The sequence below is a fragment of the Synchiropus splendidus genome, chromosome 3 (genome assembly GCF_027744825.2).
Source record: "Synchiropus splendidus isolate RoL2022-P1 chromosome 3, RoL_Sspl_1.0, whole genome shotgun sequence".
In the NCBI taxonomy this organism is placed as follows: Eukaryota; Metazoa; Chordata; class Actinopteri; order Syngnathiformes; family Callionymidae; genus Synchiropus; species Synchiropus splendidus.
In genome coordinates, this window is record NC_071336.1 from 15,788,777 (window position 1) to 15,812,500 (window position 23,724).

General features: G+C 42.1%; 1 protein-coding gene across 1 annotated transcript in view; it reads right to left on the bottom strand.

Annotated features, from left to right (window-relative positions):
* Positions 1-23,724, bottom strand: part of LOC128755341 (astrocytic phosphoprotein PEA-15) — a 35,011-nt gene that overhangs the window by 5,250 nt on the left and 6,037 nt on the right. Inside the window, exons 2-3 of the mRNA XM_053858667.1 lie at positions 328-502; positions 57-212 (exon numbers count right to left, since the gene is read on the bottom strand). Of these exons, the coding sequence (XP_053714642.1) occupies positions 57-212; positions 328-499 (328 nt within the window). The 5' untranslated portion in view covers positions 500-502. The remainder of the gene's footprint in view (positions 1-56; positions 213-327; positions 503-23,724) is intronic.

Below are 23,724 nucleotides of genomic sequence, written 5' to 3' on the forward strand. Positions count from 1 at the left end.
CCACTAGGTCGCAGCATTGAAGCACATCCCAGCAGGACTCGTGACTGCACACATACCTTTGTACTTCTTGGCAGAAGGGATGCGTGTGAGTTTCGTGTCAATTTCATCATCCTCAGAGATCTTCAGGACCGTGGTGCGATACTCGATCACCCTCGTCAGCAGGTCTGGTCGTCGTGAGATCTCAAAGATGTGCTCGATGTACGACAGATTATCTGCAGGGGGCGAGAACACTGGCTATAATTTTAGACTTCACAGGTGAGGCAGCAGCTCCAGAGAACAAAAAAAAACCCAAACACAGTTCACGGCTGAGCGCTCGCCGCGCCTCACCCTGCGCCAACTTGTCATTCTTCTCCAGGTAACTGAACCACTCTTTGGAGGAGGTGATGTTGTTGCTCTGGTCCTCTGGGATGTCCTCCTTACAGGCCGACTTGAGCTGCTCCAGGTCCTCATTGGTGATGTTTTCAGACAGGTCGTTGAGCAGAGAGCTGTACTCCGCCATGTTCTGCTCAGAGGAAGACGAGAGAGAGGTTTCAGCTTTAAGACTTGGTAAAGAGGAAGTCGCAGTTCAGAAACTAGAGCTAAACACAAGAGCAGCGAGGAAAACCACCCACTGACTTCCTGCAGTGGAACAGTTTGGAAGTTAATGGCAATAGCATATGACAAACCATATGATGAAATGGCTTCTTCGCTCTCACACATTAGCCGTCCACCACCACATTTACTGTCTCTTCAACATAAATGTTAAAATTGGTAGGGAAAATTAAAGATTCATGCTTTTCCACTGGGGCAAAGCTGCAGTGGAGTCAAGTGCGGAGCCCCTCCTGTCACAGACTCATGTGCTTCAGCTTCATAAGTCACAACAAAACAGTGCATGTCCTCAGGGAAGAGAATGGTTGGCCTTTATTTATAATCAGATCACATTAGATTAGATTAGACAGACTTTATTAGTCCCGCAATTCAACGTGATGACAACAAAGATACTGACACATACCAAAGACATTAAAGATAGACCAGAAATATCAAAGTCACAAGCTATCAAACAACACAAGACAAATAAGAAAACACCCATAATATCATGACGAAATGAATCTATAAATAAAATATGCATAGTTATCAGTAAATAGATAATAATATAAAAAATATCGTGTAAACAGATAATAAACAAATGATCGTCAATAAACAATGGACACTCAGTCCCATCAGCTTTACTGCTGTCCAACATGACAGCACTGGACAGACAGGAGCATCGAAATGGCTCCCTGGTGGATGCCACTGAAGCTGCTGCCCAGTGGTGTCAGGGTGACCTGGAGGGGGTGGGACGCTATAATAGAGAATATAATCCAATATCTGAGAGCACATTCTTATTTCAAACTAAGAAAGAGTCAGATGACATTCTGCCTGCATTTGACTCATTTTAGGGTCGTAAAAACACACTGGCAGAGAACGAAAGAGAGAATGAGACATCGACTATCTGTGATCTTATGGAGGAATAACACGTAACTGAGTTTACAGATCACAGCTATTAAAAACATTTGGGTCAAACTACTCACGTTGACACACAGGTGACTGTCATCTGATTTAGCAATTACCGCTCCGAGAGCCACAGATTATCCACACATCACTTATTTTGCACCTAGAGTCACACAGCGGTGATCGAAGATGATTTATTATTATTATTAATTATAAAAGTGTGTGCATCTGAGAGGCTACTAAACATTATTTGCAGCGTAAATCTAACAAAATACCTGTCAACAAATGCACTTTCAAACACCTCCATCCAAATACTGTGTGATGGGGATTTAAGAAACAAACGTGTTACATAACCCTTGTGGTGCTGTGCTCGGCAGAATGTCACAAATATGCTGCCCAAATGCAAATTAGATTTTAAACTCCTTTCATAAATTGAGCTTTGTTTTCGTCCACGCTGTCATTTATGTCACAAATCTAACCACACGACACACCGCTGCTATATATCTCAGCGGCGGTGAGTGGCACTGCATTTGGGTGGAACGATAGTTCCTGCTATGAACACTTAAATGAACACGCCTTACATTTTCCAGCTCAATAAAAATGCAACACACATGCACACAGTCATTGGCTGCGCTTTTCTGTGTCACACTATCCACCCCCACTCCAGCATGGCATCAGGCAGCTGGCGAGAGGCTGCGGCTCCGTGCATCATGGGCACGAAACTCTGTCTGCCTCTGATCCCCCCAGTCTCAACTGATAAGCGGGAACGAGTGGTGTGATGGTGACCTATATAGAGGAGGAGGAGGAGGACTTGCGTCACACAGCCACAAGAAGGCGCTATTCTAGGGAATGTTGAAAGTTCGAGAATCTGTGTTTTATCGCGCTTAGCCGACTCAAAAACATGGAGACGGCCCAATATAAGAGAGTCAGCCACAGACGAGTGCGGCACTTTTGGAAAGAATGAAGCAAGAAAACAGACGCTCTCTGATCGAATGCTGCATCTCCACAGGAGTCCAAGTTCAAGGGACTGCAGGTTCGCATATCTGTCTGCGTTTTCGTGAGCAGTGACTACAAGCAGAGTGAGTGAAAGAAGTGTCTGCGGTGTGAGTGTGTGAGTGTGCGGGGTGGTCGTCCCTGCCTCCATGACCCGGTCACCCAGCCTACTTTCTGTTTTGCACCACAATGGACTGGCGCTGCTTTTGTGTACTTTTAGGGAATAAAAGAGGGGACACACTCAATGGACAGAGTGGCAACATTTCTCACCCTCGAACGTTTGTCTGTGAAGTCATGTGATCTCTAAAAATAGTTCCACGGGCGGCTGCATCTGTACTTATGAGCAGCAATTTGGGCCATTATTAAGAAGAAACACATTTCACATCAGCTTTACTCAAGTGATATTATATCACCTGGCTAACAAAGTACCACAAAACAACATTTGTTTTGGTCCTCAAGTAAATCAATACAACACATACAGTACCGTCCAGAGGCCGATGGTAGGATTCCTTCACGGTCTGCAGCTGCACCTACCTGAAACCCTCCACCAAAGGAAGGTGGCAGATTCAGGCTCAAGATGGACCCAGGGAAAATAGAACACTAGCCTCAATCTTGCGCTAACATCCACTGAGGATAAGTGTTTCCCATTGCAGACTCATTCAGACACAAAAAGTAGATGCAGCTAACTATTATTATCATCAGACATCTTGAACATGGTTGAACAAAAAAGGTTCCTCAGCAGTGAAGTTCAGACAGAACACAGCCAACCAGCTGAAGTACCATGAAATGCTAATTGTTTTAGCTTTATCATGCTCTGAGAAAAAGTGAAAATCCCCCTTAAACTCCTGCCACACCCCTCCCCAACTTTCCCCACCCCCAATTGATCTCCGGGACGAGCCTGACACTGTTTCTATGCATAGAGAGCCACTGTGCTTCGCATTCTCTGGAAAACAAACATGCTTTTGTTTGCCGGTTCCCAGTGGATGCTGCTCGCTCTCTCCCAGTCTTCTTACTTTACTCAGGATGTTCCACATTCATGAGTTTGTATCCATATGTTTAATGGGCACACACACTCGCACACCAGGCAGGAAACACACCCGTGTCCAGCATGTCGCCAACATGGTTCAACTACTTCTGCTGGTGTTTCAAGTGCAGCAGCGGGGACCGTCTTGGATCCAGTCTGTGTTCAAACCTCACGACTACATTAACATATTGTTTTGCAAGCACATACTAATTTCCTCTTTATAGTTTAGTAGCCCTTCAACTTGTTAAGTGCTTTTCTGTGCGCACACACACACACACCTACCAAGACTCCATTCCCCCTCCACACCAATAACGTTTCCATGGAAACCAGGCTTGGCTTTGCCATTAGGACTGGAGACAGTTACCTAGCGACAGGATTGAGCTCCCCACAAACCCCTTAACAAAGCTAACTATTCAGAATAAAAGTCCTTGTCTAATAGTTGGGCGCTAACTTTTTCCCCCATTAATACTTTGAATCATGTTTACTAAACGTCCTGAGCATCCTCCCGCACTACATTCGCCTGGACAAGACTCATCCACACTCACCTTCATACATCTCCATAGCAACTGGAGGTGCAGCGCTTGCAATTTTCCTCACCACTCCTATTGATGAAATTTTAGAGAGTCTTGCCAGCTGCTGGTGACTTTCGCCAAGGTTTATTTTTCTTTCACCAAATAAACAACAGATGCTAAACTGCATAACTGGTGATGGAAGAGCTGACAGGTCGACATAAACAGCAAGCAGCCAGTAATCAAAAGATTAGAAACAAGTACATCAGAGGGAGAGCTCAAGTGGAAAGTTTGGAGACCAAGTTTGTACACATGGGGAGGAGAGATACGGGACATGGTGGACGAAGCGTGTCAGAAGTAGAGGGAGAAAATGGGTGCGATAAAGGAGGCTATGAAGAAGATGTAACCTGGGGGGGAATACACCTACACCCTTACAACCTCAAAAAGAATTGGTCTGTGACTTCTGTCTAGGGACAGCTAATGTCAGGTAAGACGCTTACAAGACAACAGTTATACATGGTTAAGAAGTCACACAGTGAGGTCCGTCAGCAGTTTCCCTTATGACAGCCCTTCTAACTACTTCAATTGCACAACATATTTGTTGTTAAAACCAAATTACTTGATAACAGATGGTCTTTTGCGATTCAGTACAGTATACAGAGACGTTACATCATGTTAACATGTGGTCAATTCTTGAAATAATAGATGACTCTGTTATGGTTTGTTTTGTTGTGTGCTTTTATTTTGTTATTTCCAGCATTCCGGTCTGTTGTTTCCTTTTCTCATCCCATCGCTTCCAGCTTGATGGCAGCGCAGCTGGATATCATTCCGCTGATCAGTCCACGCGGATTTCTACTCATGGAATCCAGTCTGTGTTGCCAGATGGTCACTTCTTGTTCTGATGGTAACGTTCTCTCTCTCAACCCTCCGATCTCTTGTTCCTTCTATTGATATCTCTGTTTTCTGTGTGTGTGTTTGAATCCTTTTATCGCCTGTTCAGTTTATCTCCCCCCGTTTTCTTTTAGCTTCCTCGATCACGTGTGTGTTGTTGTTTAGACTCGCCTTTTCTGTTTCTCCATGTCGCATTTTATGCTTGTTTGTGTGTGTGTCGATCCACCACCGAGCGCTTTGTGTTAGTTTAGCCTCGTGAGTTTTGTTTCAGAGCGCGTTTCTGTTATCCTATTTTTCAACTTAAATCACCTGCTTTTCTGTTTCACGTTTTCACCCCTTCCCTTCGTGTTTGCCCTCCTCGCTCCGGTTCTGGTGTCGATGTCCTCAGTTTATCCTTCTAGTTCGTGTATTATTTGTGTTCATTGTATTAAAACTCGTTAAATCTTACTCCCGTCGTTCGAGTTTTCTGTTTACTGGAAACGATTCTGCACTTGGGTCAGACTCATTGAGCGATCATGACAGACACAAATGTGAAATGTAATAACAATATATTAGAGGAGTTTAAAATAAACATTCATTCATTCAATGAGAGGGCCCTAGCATGTCAAAAAGCATCACTAATTTCAAGCTCACTAACATCCATCACTGCCAATGTACGGCATTCTGACCTCCAAAGATGCCAGTGTTGAAGCTTGGTTGTCGACAGCCAGCAGTTTTCATCACAGTGATGCAAAAACTCACAAAAGATGAAAACTTGATGCAGACTGAGGAGGGATGGGAAAGCAGATGCAAGTCAGAGTGGTGCTAAAATTAGCCTGTTTTAACTTTTATTTCCTGTTGAAGGAGTAACAATAAGTGAACATTTTGTGAAGCCCATGACATGGATTGAGTTGAAGGCAGTAAATGACAAGTGATTTGCTGGGGATTTTAAGAAAACAGAAAACAAAATGAGAACAGTATTACACATGTTGACCCTCATTTCCTCTGCAACATTCAGAATAAGCACATTCATTCAGCGTGCTCACCCCCACCACTGAAGTCTTTGCTGGAGCAGTAGCGCACGTCTAGATTTAACTCAACATAGTGAACAAGAAGGAAGAACCATTTCTTAGAATTGGGGAATAATTCAGCCAAATTATACAGAAAATTTACGGTAGTATTTTGCAGTACAAAAGTCAACCATACATCACGGATAGCACAAGGTGATATTTGAGATTTATGCATGTGTGCTCACACGTACACATGTACTTGAATAGCTGGGGACTGATTGCTAGAAACACACCTACTTGTGAGGACATTTTGCTTTGAGGTGACATTTTTGCCTCAAGCTTCAATTTGAGCATGAATACCTCAATAAAACTGGACCAATATAATTGGGTTTAAGTTTGGTTCAGAGTCCTGGTTGAGGTTAGCCATTTGTTTAGGACGGCATGTTTAGGGTGAGAGGCTGGGGAAATGGCGTCTAAGCGGACCGGTCCCTCACGATATATACACACACAAATCAATCTGCCACTATTTCTGACGTTAGTCATGGCTCCACTACTACTGCGATGTCACCCGGTCTCCTCTCTTTGAAGGCTGTCCATGCACATGGCAGGTTTGGAACAAGCAGAACCAGTTCAGTCCATGGTTTTATAAAATCATTTTTAGAACAGAGAATGAGGTGCAGATTATTTGAAGGAGAATCAAGTAATAATTAACTGTACCTTCCTTATTAAAACTTACAGCTCTATCTTCGTGTTCTCCTTTCGTTCAACCAGATTTCAAGCAGAAGTTCGAATGACGTTTTTTTTTTCTGTTTCCATGTGCTTCATTCTTGGAGGGAGTGCGTAGGAGTCCGGCCCACTCTTTGTTTCATCCTCTCCTGAAGCTCTACCCAAAAGTATTTTAGGGAACGTTGCTTGAATAATACTGTATCTTTAAATAAATAAATAAATAAAAAGCTCCTATATTAATACACAGTGCCATTTTCTCCTTTGTCTCAATTGCAAACATTAACTCTTGTTCTCTTTGCTTTTGCAGCCTTGCAGCAGCATCTGAGTGGGAGTTAGAAGAGCTCACAGGCTTGAAACCATCCGCCTCCGAAAATCCATTTCTCAGGTCAGAAGTCTCTGCCAGCAACCACAGGAACACAATTCCAAAACATAGACGGCAATAAAGGAGCCCAGATTTGTTGTTATCAGCCTTCAACTTAAGTTCTCTAACGTGATGTACGCCACAATCCAAAAACTGACAGAAAAGTGTGGGCATAAGTAGCTTGAGGCGCCATTGATCTGTGTTCAATAGTGGACGCTTTTAAGTGCGACCAGCTGCGACCCAGCAGGCTCCTGTCCACTAGCAATTGGGAACCAGATACCTGCAGCAGTGGCCGGCCACGGTGGTAAAAACAATGTCCAGTCGCAGCAGGGTCCAGTTCGACTGACCAACCAGCCTTGTTTCCAGGTACGATACAGCACTTAGTCAACACAGCCTCACACTGGGCTACAGGATGACACCATGCTGTCTTCATGAATCCAGGGAAAACAGCAGTTCTGTTTACAGCAAAACACGTTCACTAGAAATAGAATTTGACGGTAAATACATACACATTAGTGAATTAAAAAGTAACACACAAATTTGTATAGGCTTCTTAACTGGCATCAGTTTTAAATTTTTCTCATCCCACATCATCTCATAGACGTTGTCATGTGGCATTTTCTTCACACTGGAAGGATATTGTTGGATCACAACAGCATCATCGAAAGGAGAGAAATACATGCACGCGACACTGAGAAGAGCATAACAAGGCAGTTGGTACTGACTGTTCCAAAACTATAAAATGAAGAAAAAGTACTTAAAATAAGGCTAGTAGGACACACATCTAGCTACTAAAATGCCTTCAAGATAAAATGAAATTGTAAGTACGAATATATGAAATGAAAAGTGAGGAAACAGAACATTCATGTCACTGTGTATTGAGCTCAGAAAACAAATTATTGCATTAGTAAGTTTGGACTTTGAAAATGGAGGCAGTTTAGATCGACCACTGGAGAAAACGCAAATTTGTCGTAGTCGGACTGGGTGACATGTGGCTGCACTAGCCTCAGCAACACAGCAGAAGTAAACAAACTCCTAGACTTATGTCCAATAACCGTCTATAGAATCGAGACGTTGAGTGGGTAACCTGATGCAGTACATGTGTTCCTCGGTCTGAGCCGATGTCTGCCGTGAACACATAACAATGCTGATATCAGCTGTGTTTTTACACTGATCTGTATAATTTTTCAACTTCCTTCACACAGATTGTTTTGACCATTTGTTCTCTCAAGAAGATGAGAGGACGCAATTTGTTGGTTTGAGGAGACGACATTACCAGAACGCTAGCAACTGCGGTGTACAGAGAATAATATAACAGTCTGGAAGGGCCCCTCGCTACCTGTCAGCTTTGCCTTTCCGTCTTCCACTGACAGCAGAACTGGAGTCACAGAGGTGAAGTACTCATAGTCGGATTACTCCGCACTGCATATAAACTGACACAATCGGACTCAGCAGCTTACTCGAGCTATTGCCTTAGTGGTAGCTCTGCATGTAGTCGTACCTATTGACACAAGATTTTTGCAGCATCAAACTACGACTTTCATTTAATACATAACCTGAAAAATGAATGTTGAATTTCAAAAAAGACTGCAGCATTTAAGTGAGAACTGGTGAACAACAAATGATTTTCCATCTCTGCTGATGAGAGCACTCCTGCCATCTGCTCGGCAGATTCACAGACGCACAATTATCCAACAATCCCACCATTAAAAGGTCAAAGATAATTCTCCAAGGTTGCTCTTCCCTTCATTCACAGCCAGGGATCCTGCCTCTCGCTCCAGCTCCTCTCTCCAGCCTTTTCTTTAGAGCACACTGCACAGCCATTAATGCCATTTTCATTCATCACAGCCATTCCTGAAAGCCCCCCGGTGCTCTTTGCCACTTTGAAGTTGTCATCCACACACCGGCACCTTTTCTGGCCAGAAACGTTGAAGCTGATTTCTGGCCATTAATCTCCTATATATCGATGATGCTGAGAAGAAAGTCCATACAACTGAGATATATGTATTAATAACAAGGACCGGAAGACATTTCAAAAGACACCTAGCATGAAAATGCATGCTGTATGTGATCGATGTAATAGATGTCCCTTCACTAGTTTTTGAGCCTTTCATATAGAAGGTAGAATGTACAGTACACTGGACACGCTTTCATACGTATTAAAGGGCCTCCAACATCTGCATCAATCAATACATCATTAGGCAGAAGAAATACTGGGTTTTCATTCCATGTATACAGGTACATACAGCAGGTTCATGTAAACGAAGGACTTATTTTTATTTGAACCACGTCTGTGTGACTGTTGTGAGAGGATGCAATGTCTGAATGTGACGGGCCATAGATGGACTCACAGTAACAAGTATAAAGTAAGACTCTCTTAAGACGGGGGCAGTAGTACAAAGCATATACAAGTAACATGCAACTTTTGACCTGCTCGACTTACGTCCACACATACTTACGACCACAGCCAGCAGATGCATACATTTTTTTTTTTTATTCAATGTCTGGCACTGCAGCACTACAACAGTTACGGCAGCACAGTATCCGAGCATCTCACTCTCACACAGCGATCAACACTACAGTAGTACCTATAATCCTCGTGTAGGCCATTTTGAATGGCATTCGACTTACGTCCAATCCAATTTACGTCCAGTTGGTTGGAACCGATCCCGGTCGTAAGTCGAATGTTACTTGTAATGTATTTGGGTAAACAGTGGGACTTACTTAGTCTTTTATCGGTGACTATTGATGCCTCCGCAACGATGTTTTGATAGCTGATCTGCACTGTTCTGATGTTTTTATTGCTTTCCCTTTGTTGACGTCGGAAAACAGTGGGCAGTTTGCAGACAACTTTCAGGGTAAAATAATCCGGCAAAGCAGCCAAGCAAAGATGGTTGCCGCACATCCCTCATTTTTTAAAAGTTGTTGTTGCACCTGCTACTTGTGACGCTCTTCATCTTTTGGTTAGAAGAGCAGGCCTACATGCTTACTGGCACCTGTAGCACATCCAGCAATGGACCGACATTTCTCCTCTGGTGCCATGCAGTCTATGGAGCAAACTTGCATAGTTTCACTGAGACTGACTCTACTGTAGTCCACGCTACCTGCATTTAGCTTGCTGCTCAATAGATGTTGGGTGTTAACCATGGCTAGAACCATTTTGGTCTGAGAGAAGTCGATCTGCAGACCACTGCTGTGTGGAAAATGGCAAAATATGATCCCAAGTCTCCAAGCTTTGCAAACAGATATCTGACTTTTCCATGTTAATAAAAATGCCTTTTAAGAATTTGTCTGTTTTTTATTGAAAAATGGCAAGTATCAAATATCTTCCTGTGTGTCGGCAATTTCAGGAACTGCTCACCACCCATGTCTGCTGTTCTTTGTAGTCCATGTCAGTCATTAAATATGAATGTAAGTATTTTGCAAACTTCAGACTTTGATAACTTTGCTAATACAAACATTTAATGTTTTAATTTTGTGCGACACTACTCTATTAACATGTGACATTTGATTTCTGAGGAAATAAGATCACGGCAGGGCCCCTTAAACTAGCGATTGAATATGTGCTAAATGATGTCTTTTTGACTATCCCACTTCTGACACCATAGGTAACAGGAAGTTGTCTTAGTCTTTGGTATTATTATTGTGTACACTGAACTCTATGGTAGCGATATGTCACCGGCCGGCCTGCAGGGTTCAACTTGACTTCCGACTTCAGATACCTTTTGTTGGTGAAATACCTCTTTCTGGTTCCATTCTCTATTATGCAAGTTGTGTCAACATATTTGAGTATGAAACAGTATGAAAGTAGCGTTTTTGACTTGAATAACACTGTCGCTTCGCCTGATGATAAGGGGTGCTGAATATTGAAGGAATAATATGTATCCGATAGGCACATGGCATTACTATGTCGAAACAAATCATCGGTCACATACAGTGGGACTGACAACATGAGGATTAGCATAAGGGTTGATCGGTGACTGAGCAGAGATGGACAGTCGTCGTCCTTTCAGACGCTTGTGTGTCCAATGAGGCAGCGACAACTGCCAGCTCTTATCAGCTCACGGCCCAGAGCAGAGGGGGAGAGTGAGGGAGACGTGGTGAGACAGAGAGGCAGTGAAAGAGAGCGAGCGTGACAGAGAGAGCAACAGAGAGAGAGAGAGACTAATCTGCAGCTGAGGCAGTGAAGCACCAGAGAATATAGGCCAGTGTCCCATTTTTCATTGAGGAGAAAAGAAGATTTGCTGTGTGTTAAAATAGGGGCCTTAATCTGAATATCTTCTCTCCAACAATTCTTCTGCCTCTCATTTCAGAGTGTAAACTAGTTTTTTCATCTATTTTTATCTGTCTTTCAATTTTTAAGAATCGAATGAAGGCAGCGCAACAGAATTTGAGCTACTATGTGTTGAATGACAGCAACTAAGCTCTGCACATTGCACACTGTATGGTGTGGCACTTTCATTGCCATCACTACAGGCTCCATGAAGGAAATGTATTAAGATTGTTCTGCCTGTAATAAGTGAATAGTTGACAGGAAAATATTACATGTGCTTTTATATATCTGTCAGTTACTATGCCAACCCCAAGTCAGCTGCCTCAAACCGCGTTAAATCAAATTGCCTGGTTGAATAGCAAACTGATTGAAACCCTGATGTGCCGGAGCTGGAAGCGGTTCCCCTCCAGTTCCGTATTTCATAATCCTTTCCATCACTTGAGAGACTATTTTGATGCGATATCAAGACACTGTCTATCTTGACAGAGTCTGCCAGAACCATATCACATCTTTTTATTATCAACGCTTATAAATACAAGAACTCACATGATCATTTTTTTTCATATCTGAGTCATAGGGCAGCATTCAAAGGTTGAACGCTGCATTAGCTGATGAATCATGTGCCCATGCTGACTCTGTGGTTTGGATGCGACTCTAAGTGCCCATTATTGATGGATTTTTAAAGCAGTAGAGTACAGAGGGAAACAAACTCAATGTGCCACACTTGTCCAGGATTTGTTTCCTGCACAAAACGTATTGAGACTTTAAGGTCACCGCAGAAGGAGCAGTTTTTAGGAGCATCACATCGCTCTGAAAATATTAATAATAATGATTGAATGAAGCTTGAAAAGGCATAAGAAAATGTAATTCACAAGATCCTGTGAGGTCAATATTTTAACCGAAAACCACAACAAGTATTTAAACACATTTTTAAAAAGGTTTGTAGATCACTGTGGTACTGAAGCCACCATTCTATGGCCCTACAGCCCTGATTTAGAGGAGGCGGGAGAAACCAGTGGGCTGCTCAAGACATTGACTGCTTATCCACTTTAGTCCCTGTCTAAACATGGGATGTTACTGCCTTATTAATTTGTAATAATATTTAGTCTCTCACACGACTATCCTAATATACGAGCTCACACAAAAGGCAGGGATCATTTGTCCCCATAAGCTTCTTCAAAATGTATCCACGTGTATCCACTTGCGACTTGCATGTAAACACAGTGAGCTATAGAAGCAGAGCTGGGTAGGGAGTGTGTGTAGGCAGCATCAACAGTTCATCCTCACGTATAAACAAACACACACTGTGGGCGCTGCGCGGATGTTTACTGCATACTAATAGTTCTATTTGTTGGCAATGGATTGTGTGATGCCACGGGCCAAAGGTCACCGAGGCTGAAGAAGAAAAGAGAACAACTACAGCAAGCTTTATCCAGTGGAAAACCTTGAGTAGCTGTAGAAGCAGGTATCATTGGTTTGTGAGCTCTCAAAGGCAGCTGCGTTCACGATTCACACGCTGATATTTAACCATGCGTGACGCCGGAAACAGAGCAGAACGGTACATCTGTCCAGTGGAGGCTCTACTAAATGAACAGCAATTGTAAAACAGGACAGACATTCAAACAAAAAAGAGACAGAAAAGAAGCAGCAGCGAGGCTCAAAGTCAGAATTAAAGCTGCTGCTAATCCCTTCAGCTTTGTTCAACACTTCCCTCTTCGCTCACAAATCCCTCCTCAGGCATATTTCACAAGCAATTATCAAACCATGTGCTCACAAAATGTATAAGATGGAGGTCACGTATAGATGATTTCACCTCCTTTTCATTATACTGTGAAGTGCTTGAACTGGATATACTGGATATGTAGCTGCTTCTCACTCCACAACATGTCTGTAACTATTTGACACCACAGCTCTGCATCTACCTGGAGATTCTCATTAGGTCAGCACCACCAGCCAATGTCTTGCCTTGTACAAGCGGATGCTGCCCTCTGTTCAGTAAGTTGAGTGAAGATTTGAGGGTTCAGGGTAACAAACTTGAGCGCCGCGGTTTAACATGCTCAAGACAGCATTACACGCACAGCGCCAGGTCCCTCATCTGCAGACAGATACACCTGATGAACGAGATGTGAGACTGTGAGAGGTGACAACTCCTCATGTTGCCAAATTAAACACTGCATAATGAAGTTGGCAATACCTCTTTTGCAAACAGCCAGCTCTTTTCATGAGCCAATAAATGGGTTGCAGGCTTGCTTTCATCTGGAGCGAGCAGGTGTAAGTCAAAATTAATGAATGAGACTTAAATAAATATTGATAAGGTGGGAAGAGCTGAACTTTGAGCTCAGGTTTATGAGTAAGCACTGAAACAAACTGGAAAGAAAGTTACCAACAGCTAACTTTCATGTTAAAAACATCCCAGGTGCAGTGAGCGGCAGCAGCGCTGCTGAACTCCTACGTCACACAAGGGAGACGCTGAGTGGCCAGTCACCAAAGGCCATTCTGATACATGGATTCTACATTTTGTCACTATATAGCCATGGCGTTTGTCTTCCTGGGAAACCTTGGAAGTGACTTCAGAAGTGGATGACGGACGATGTCACAGCTGAGTTCAGCGCGCTCTTGTTATTGAAGTTGGAAAACAACATAGCACCGTCCATATGAGTGTCACACTTCTTGTAAGGATATAAGTAACGTCTTGATGAATACATGCTCCATTTGCAACACGAAAACCCACTGGATAAAGAGGAGTTTGTTTGTTACTTTCGGCATATTTCAGTAAAATCACTTTGGTTTACATCCAAGGAAGCGAGAGGATTCAGCTGTCATCTGTTGCGGCAACTGAGGGTGAGACCAGAGTTCTCCAAACCCAAGCCAGAAACTGACCTTATAAGCAACTGGTTCTCTCTACTAAGGTGTAACATACTGACAAGTGGTCTTTTCGTCCCTCTGTGATATGGTATATTTGGGTCATACACCAAGTAAGATCAAATTGTGTTGCAGGATAGGAACCTTAAGAAGTGCCATTTCAGGTCTTAACCATCACCCCAACTGTCCTTTTTTAACTCAGGCAATGCTGCAGGAGGTGAACCGTTTGAGGACGAAGACGTCCATTTGACAACTGTCGATTTGTGAGTTGAGTTTTGTTTATAAAGTCATGGCATTGCCTATTTCCACACAGGACAAACATGTGACATGAGTCCACCGATGTTCAAATAGCCCAGAAAACACACCACGACGCCAGTCATTAGATTAGCACACATGAATGGGACACAGTAGAACCAAGCTCTAGAGTTACGAAGATCAGGGCACACAGGCTTCAATATGACTATCCATCGCATCTATGGATCATGGTCATTTGAAAGCAGACATGGTGCTTAAATTAGCGGAATATCCAACATGCTACAGTCCACGTGAGGCTTCAGTGCACATGGCATTTTCTCTGAGAAGTGCTTTGGCAATTCAAATAATGAGCCTGAGTGGAACCTCTATATTCCAGCTGTGACAGTGAAAGCCTCAGCAGGGAAACATATGCATGAATTGCTGCATGAAGATCAACGACTCCATGCCCTGCACACGTGACAGCGCGGCGGTGTGTGTGCGCGCAAGAGGGAGTTCATCTGTCGTCCCTCGCTAAACATGCCCTCTAAAGTCATCTAAATTCAAAATGGCAGACTCCAGTTGAAGCAGATGCTCATTTTAAAATGCACTGTACTGATGCACTGACTGCAAATGTGAGTCAAGCTCACGACAAGAGACATTTTAGAGGGCTGAGGTGAGCGGGATTAAAGGTGCCACACACCACTGGTACTTTGTAATGTCTCCTAATGGAGCTCAGCCACGTTTATTCTGGGACTGACCTCCTGAGGAGTCGAGCCAAGCCAGACATAGACGGCGTAGTCACGCAACACTCCACACTGATGTTGATCCACCACCCATTTGAATTCACTAATCCATTAAAATCCTGCCTTCGCGCAGTTAAATGAGTCAGTTCAAGAACCTTACAAAGAGTCTTCACACATTTATATTGATGGGAACAGACATGACATATATGGCATGCTATAATATGTAAACATCTTGTAATAATGAAATGAAATGAAAAATGAAAAATAAAATGGTTAAACAAGCTCTGCTGTCGAGTGACTGCTAAACACTGTCCAGACAAAATCAGAATCAGAACCAACTTTATTGCCATGGTCAGTGGGGATCCCACCAACTAGGAAAGTGCTTCGGAATAAGGTGCTGTCAATAAATAAATAAATAAAAACAAGTCTGTCAAAAGCCTAAGGCTGTTCCACTTTCAAAAAAATAAAAAAAATTAAATGACTTTTTGTTTTATCCAGTTTCTAATCATGTTGTAATACATTTTAATGATGCAGTGGGGAAAACAGTATAAAATGAGTGAGTAATTATATCAGAATTGAGAATATCTACATTAATTCAAGTCCAACCTAATGAACTGAATTTTGAAACGTAAGGCTTTACAGTGACTCATTCATGAAGCACATGGACCCAGACGAGGCCGGACTGCCGTGACATTACACAACAGCTGCTGGCAGAAACAATAGAAATGTTATGAAAATGTATATGAGTCATTACTGTTTCATTAGAGTTTGAGCTTTATGAAAGATAAAAATGCCGTGCCTCTGGGAGGACAGGACTGTCTGTGCGTGAACATGAGGACAGGAAATGAGTGCGCACACAACCGCTCTCCTTCTCTGGTGTCTGTGTGTGATCACCAGGGCAACATCCTTTCCAGAAAAAAAAAATCACTTCCTGTCGAAAAGTGCCAAAGGTGCAAAGCAATAACTGACGTCAGCCTCTCAAGACATTTGACTGAGAAGTAAAAATATCTTTTTGCCATCTACACTCCAGAACTCATCCACTTTGTGCTTTAACTCTTCAGAATGAACCAGATAAAGCTGAGGCAACAGAGTTGATGCTATAAATTCTCCTCACAATCCAAAAAAAGACGTGTTTTATGCTGTTAAAGAACAAGCGCTGTGTGTGTAGGTGTAAAATTGCAGATAATGCGTCTTTCCTTAACATAACTAGGTCTATAAAAGTGTCACAGCACACACACACATTACTTCTGAAGTGATCACCAGCCACAAAATCAGGTCAGTTACAGATAATGAATTACAGCTGACACCTTCCTGTGGAAAAGCATCTGGTTTCTAACCCTTTAGATATTTAAGGCGCAAAATTTCGACGAGCAGCGTTGCTGACATTAAACAAGCCTTGCTGCAAATATGGAGCTTGGTGTAGTTGCAATGTTAACACTCGTAACCTCTATCCAAGTAACATTTATGGACCTGTTTATATGAATGTTGTTGAATAAAGACAACATTCTTTATCTTCTATCCAGCAAAGAGACAAGGGCGGTTTGCAACTAAACCTACAGTAAAAAATTATAGCCAACTCTACCAGTGTTGTTTGGATCACAGTGAAGATAAAATCTCCTGAAGCTTTGAAAATGTGTGGCTGAGTACATCTGTGAGGCCAAGAACTCAAACACTTGGGTGACTTATTTATTTTTTGTTTATCTGCATGAAGTAATGTGATTGTTTTTTACTCAAATATCAAATATATGTTTTCTGACTATTTAATTCTTACATCTAATCGATTATTTATCAGTATTTTGCTATTCATGTTTAATGCCTAATTAAACATGAACAATAACAGCGTAATCCAAACAGTATCTTAAGTTGGCAATTTTAGTATCAAGACAAACCTTACTAGCAACACGATTGGATTGGATTTTCCAAACATGAGAAATGTTGACTTTGTTTTTGTTTACGGCCCCCACACCCTGTCATGTGGCCAAGCATCTAATGAAGAAGAAACCATTGGAACTCGTAGGAAACACAGGTTCCCATCAGTCTACCTATGATGCCATATTTGTGCACACACTCATATAAAGACACAGGGAAGAGTGGAAGGAAAGGGTTAAAGACAGCCTGGGTTGAGTGCCTCTTCTGTATTCTGTACATTATTATGCTTCCACTGTTTTTCAGAGTTGAAGACTCTTCTCACGACGAGAAGATGGGAGCCAGATGTCAACAAAGTCAACGGCTGCGTTTCATTTCCTCAGAGGTTTATCGTATTTAGAACTATTTGGTCATGCACCGTCGTAATCATTGTCCCAATTTAAGCTTGGAGTAATCCTATCACTAAGTTAATACCATCCTGGCGTCGCTACTTTCACAATAGTACAGTTCCACTGAAGAACGGAAGCAGAGCAGCGGTGTGGCTTTGCCAGACTTGAGTGCAGACCTTAATACTTGTTGATCGGCTTTAAGTGGCTGCACTTTGCATCAAACGCATCCACTTCTTGGCAGCATCGGAGCAAGTTCCCCATCTTACCACAAGAAATCTGTTATTGTAATGTGCTTCCTTTCTTCTTCCTTTCTTCTTTCCGTCAACACCGCAGCTTGTTTTGACCGACTTGATATGCTTCATGAGTGTTATCTAGTTATCTATATTTGCCTGTGCTTTCGACACAAATCAAAATCTCTTTAATAAGAAAACACCTCGGAAGTTCTATTTTATTACGGCTGACTTCATTTGATTCTCAACAACATATTGTGTGGACGGAGACACGGCTGCTGAAGAAGAAAAAGATGAAACTCTCTCTGAAACTGCACACAGCAATAATGCTAAGTGCTGAGAGCAGTCGTTCATATGTCTAAAAAACAGCTCCTGACAACTGCTTCATAAAATGGAGAGCCAACGTTGATACATCCTAAACAAATACTGGCCCCAGTCGAAGCAAACAAGCGTCGGTGAAGTCTAGAACACGAGTCATGATCCGAGCAAAATCAGCTCCACAGTCATTAAAACACAATGGTCACATAGAAACTCATTTTCTTTTCACACATTCTGAGGTGAGATTTTACAACTCTGCTTCCCTTTGTCCATTTTGTTGGTTCACTTCCACCAGCCTCCCTCCCTTCCATCCTTTCCTCCTCACACCTTTTCTTTCCCCGCTGCTTTCCGGAGACTCATGACATCTTTTCATTATGTTGGTATCAACCCGGTATCCATTTCCCTCGATCTTGTTATCCTGCCGTAACTGCTCATTGGGGCTTTATAAAGGATGTAAATTAACCGCTGTCCAAATTGGGAATGACTCCAGTCTTGAATGGTTCTTCAACCAGAAACACGCTTCTACAGATATTTATATTCGTGATTCCTGACAACAACTGATGGGTCAAAGTCCGTCTGCCTGGTAAAAACAGCGGCTGGAACCGAACGTTGTGATAGTCAGTTCTTTGAGCCCCTGCATGCATCCAAGATAAGCTTCAGAGATTTGGATGGTGGAACATTTGCTTCATCACTTTTGATGCAGTGACAAGCAACTGAGCACTTTTAGAACATGTTTCATCAAAACCATTCATCCACTTAATATAAGGACAAGTTCAAGTGTGGGTTTCCAATATAAATCCCCATCTCCATGGCGACAAATCACTTCGTCCTCCACACCTATAGATCATGTCAGCCTTAGATCTGAACTTTCACAGCAGGACAGAGATGCAAAGTCACAATAAACTGTGTTTGAACTGAAGTCCTTTTGAGCCAGTCTAATCAATACAAACTGATGAATAAAAGTGTTTATTAGTGGTGCTGTGACATGTTGCGGAGATGTTTCACTATAAGAGACAAGAGAAGTCTCCTTTACGTAGTGTGTACTAATGGTGTCGTGAATGTTTGCACACTGAGTATCCAGCAACAGGAGGCGATCACCTACAGTACACGCCAATGACACGATAGTTACCAGCGATGGTCTCGATGTCCAGGATGTCCAAGGCGTTCACAAATGCATTTCACCCAGGCAGGTGTTGGTTCAATAACACAACTGAATCAATAAGGCTAATAGTGCAATAGAGATGTTTTAACCTGGCAATGTCAAACAATAGGGGCAACATTGTAATCCTTATAATTCTATCAATACTGTTCCTATTGATGGCAGCTCAGTTATGTGCAGCTGTTCACAGGAACACAGCCGGCTGTTTACATTCTTCTATTTCAGAGAGAATGATGGAAGTGTTTCCATTCCAGGTCACACTGAGATGGATACTCGATTATGTGATGCCTTTCACAGACAACAACTTTGTGGCATGGATTCCGAGTCTCGCATTATTTCCACAACATTCCTCAGTATGTTCTTCTTGTACATGAGTGACGGTCGCAAGTTTCACTGCAGTGCAAACACAAATTTCACAAAAATTGTCATAAACGTAACATTCAAAAACTGCCCAGTGCCCTACAGTGGTTTCGTGGTACTGGTGGCGAGTACTCAAGCCCGGTTTCTGACTGATACCTGATCTGATTTATCAGTATTTGTGCATCCCTCGTGACCCATGATGCTCTGCAGCTCAGTTATCATAGTTGTTGATCACTAAATGTGGATTTCTACAGGCAAATGCGCTTCATGCTCCAATACTGATGGCACTGTCGACCTGGTGCATAGGGAGTGGATTCCACTTTAGAAGAAGAATGTGCTTAAAATGTAACTCTTTGGGAAAGCAACAGGCCACACGATACAGGAACACTGCGCCTCACTGACCAAAATTGTTCATGCACAAGGTGTCATCAAAAATAACACTAAACTGAAAACTTTTTTTGAAAAAATAAGAATACATTGACTATACAAGTGTTTTGGAGATCATTTTAAGGCCTTCGACTAATTGGTTTATACATACAGTACATAACTCGGAATAAGATTGCCACATGTGCAGACACACACATTTCCACAGCCATTCACAGTCCGGATGCTGTCATTCTCCACAGTTGATAATGGGCCTTGTTCCCACTGTAATACTCTGTTTACTGTGAGCCTGGCTCAGATCCAGATGGAGAAGCAACAGGGAAAAGGAACAGGATGCCATAACATCCCCTCACACAGTGGACAAGAGTTGCAGCTGCACACTCACCCACACACACACACACACAAGCAGGCGCAGCACGCATGACTCCACTCACATGAAAAGCTTTCCCAAAAAAACATGTGCTCATAAAGTCTACTGCACTTCTTTAAACACAGTGTCGTGGAGGGTTATCGAGAAAACTTGCTGATTCACCGTTTCCCCACTTGATCTCTTCTAAAGCTTTTTATGGCTCCTAAAGAAAAGAAATGAGGCAACATGTTCCCATCCACCTCCGGTTGGACCTGGAGGCGAAGTCATTTTGTTGGCTTCTTTTGTAGATGAAACCTTCATAAGTGCAAGTACACGTGTGCACAAAATACATCTGTTATTGAGGATTATATATATATATATATATATATATATATATATAATAACAAACTAGTCTATGTGGATAACAATTCAATCATTTGCACGAATCCTTGTCTATATGTATATATATATATATATATATATATATATATATATATATATATATATATATATATATATATATATATAATTAAATCCTTGTCTATATATATATATATATATATATATATTAGGGTGGGATTAGAGAATTTGTGATGAATTAATCTCAATTAATTGCAGTTTAATCGTATAAGAATATTTGCCACAAGAAGCCACATTTTTCTGTTTGAATGAATTTGGTATATTATTGTATCAAATGATGGTCCCATACATACATTTAGACAACAAAATATTGTTTGTTTTGCATCAGTTTGACAATAGCACAATAAATCACAATGGTGGCTATATTCAAGGAGGAAATTGGAAGCGGACATGAAAGAAAAAAGGGATCAGAATGAGGGGGGGTCAGTGTAACCTCCAGCAATCGTTTCAGCAGACGAAAACACCACGTGACTTCTTCTGCCAAACTCAATGAAGGACTAGTTTAAAAAGATGTGCCTTAAATTTTAATTAACTTGCCCTTTTTCAGGCTTTCAGCCGACACAGCAAAGACAAACTCTCCTTAAAGCCACAAGTGTTCTCTAAAGGACAAAAGAGTTGGCGTAATACCGTCAGTACATTCTGGGTTTTTTTATCTAAAGAAAATACAATTTGTCTAAAGAATATATACTACTCTGTATCACTGACACAAATATAGATGAGCAGGTTGTCAGCCATCAGTCCATGGAGACTCCTCTCTAACCTTGTGTGTCAGTCTGTCCATAACAATAGCAAACATGAAGGAGCTTTGGGCTGATCTCTGATGGAATCTTTGTCTCACCTTCAGTCCCTCAGACAGCACCCTTCACCAGTGTCTTACAGTACTCAGACATGTCCGGAACAAGCCTCACGCGCTTCTCTGGCACTGCTGACTTCCTCATACAATACCCCACTTCCTCTCTGGGAAACACTGAATACAAGATTTAGCTATTTATTTTGGGCATGTAAGCTTGTAGAAAAATCCTGTGAAGAGTTTCGTTTTTCTTGAGACACTGTGTATCATCAGTTCATAAACTGAATCTTGAAATCACTGGCTTGCAAGAATGTATTTTACTTGTCACACAGATAATAACAGCAAATGTCAACAACAATATGGGTCATTTTTTTGTGCTCACCGTATTTGGGTTGATCTAAAAAAACATTTCTTAAACTGTATTTTTATTTGTGAATACTGGTTTATGCAATATTCTGCTGATTTGGGGAGGATTTATTTTGGCCTTTCACTTGTATTGGTTGTCTGTTTCTGTTGCATTATCATCAAATATGGTTACAAATATCAAGATAAGTAAGTCCAGTCCAGGTCACACAACCATCTGAGCGCACTTCTCTCTCTACATTCAATTGTTGTCATACAAACATCAGACCGCAGGGGAGAGTCGGAACATGGATTAAGAAGTCGTGTGCCCAGAACCGCCCTTGTTTATGCCAACATTCAGCTTTGCATGTTCATTTTATGACATGATCTGTGCCGCTCTTCAGTGAAGAAGATTATTGCCAAATGATACCCAACGTTGTCACAAACATATTTGATTGAAGTGAACTTGCTTGGCTCACAAGGTGCAAAGCCCCATCCAGAAAGAGAGGAGGCAGTCTTTAATGTCAGTTTTTCTCTCACTAACAGGGACATGGAGTCAAATGGCCGGTGACTGCAGGGAATGGCTCTTCAAATTAGAGTCGCTGACCCCTGCTGACACATACGCGCCAACACGCGCGCCAGCTGTCCATTAAAGATTAAATAAGTCATTCAGGCGTTCAGACCGTTGGGCTGTCTCTCAAATTCACCCTGCTGTTTCCCTCCATTCGCTCCCACTTTCACCAGCTTCCTCGTGCACACGCCGTCTCCTCTTGCCTCCTCCATCACTCGCCGCTATCAATTGTGCCTTCAGTGGATTAAGCACACAGGTGCCCGGGAACAAGATCTTTCAAAATGAAACAATCGATCACAGTGCATCTGCAGGGGATGTCTAACTGACATGCTTTACCACACTGTTTCCATTACAGGTCTTTTATTGATTTCTATAATAACACTGGAGCTGATGAATTCTCTGCAGGAGGCCATTTTCACTTTGCACAGTTCAGCCATTTCTCCTGCAGGTTATTAAGGTCATGACTCACTCTGATGCTGCGTTTCCTTGGCACAGGAGGACCGTTCTTGTTGCCATCCATTTAGATGAATGAAGACGCTTGCTTGTCCTTTTGGGCATCGCGGCAGCCTCTGTCTTCTTTTTCCAATAACGGGGATTGAAAACTTGTGGGAACAGGACGGTATCCTGATGACTGTCGCAAGTGTATTTGTTTTAAACCCCCTCTCCAATCGATCACGCTGAGGGCCGGGCATGAGCACATGTTCACTAAGCCACCTCACCACAGGACCAAATTCTGAATGGAGCGCGAGAGAGCATGAGCACTTCTGTGTCTTGCTTCTGTCAGTCTGTAAGTTACAAGAGAGTCAAACCGAAAACCAACTCCAAGATACCGGAATAATAACATGGCTCCTTCTGCAACCTCCAGATTCAATTGGGAAGTACATTTACATGCTCACTTGTCCAGTCTGGTACCGGAATGTGATGCTGCCTTCATCTGAGAGTTCTTAAAATACTGAGCTCTGGCACTCATTCACACAAAATACATTCTGGTGATTTGGCATATGAAAATGAAGAAATGAATCACTTAAAAATCTATCTATGTTCTGAAGGTAGCAGTTGAGTAGGATCTGTGTATTGGCAAGTATCTTGATATACGATACGTATCCCGATACAGGAGTGGTGATACAATACATTGTGATATGTTGCAATACTAAGAACCATCATTTTTATTTTTTATGTGCTTGAAAAGTTTATTGTTACGATGTCAGTCCAGTTAGACTTTCAAATTTCGCAGTCCCACAGAAGAATGAACAGCTCCAGTTTACAGAAAGAAAAATCTATGATTGAAATATCAACAGAATAAATCAAGACATCAGTCGTTATTACGTTCTACCTTATTTCCAAATGAGTAATAATGTGCAAAGATGTGATGAACATCATGCTTTGGAAACTTCAGAGCTTTCCAGCGCGGTTACTCTGGTGGATTTACCTAGAGTCACCAAATTTTGTTGTTGACTTCACTGTCACTTGG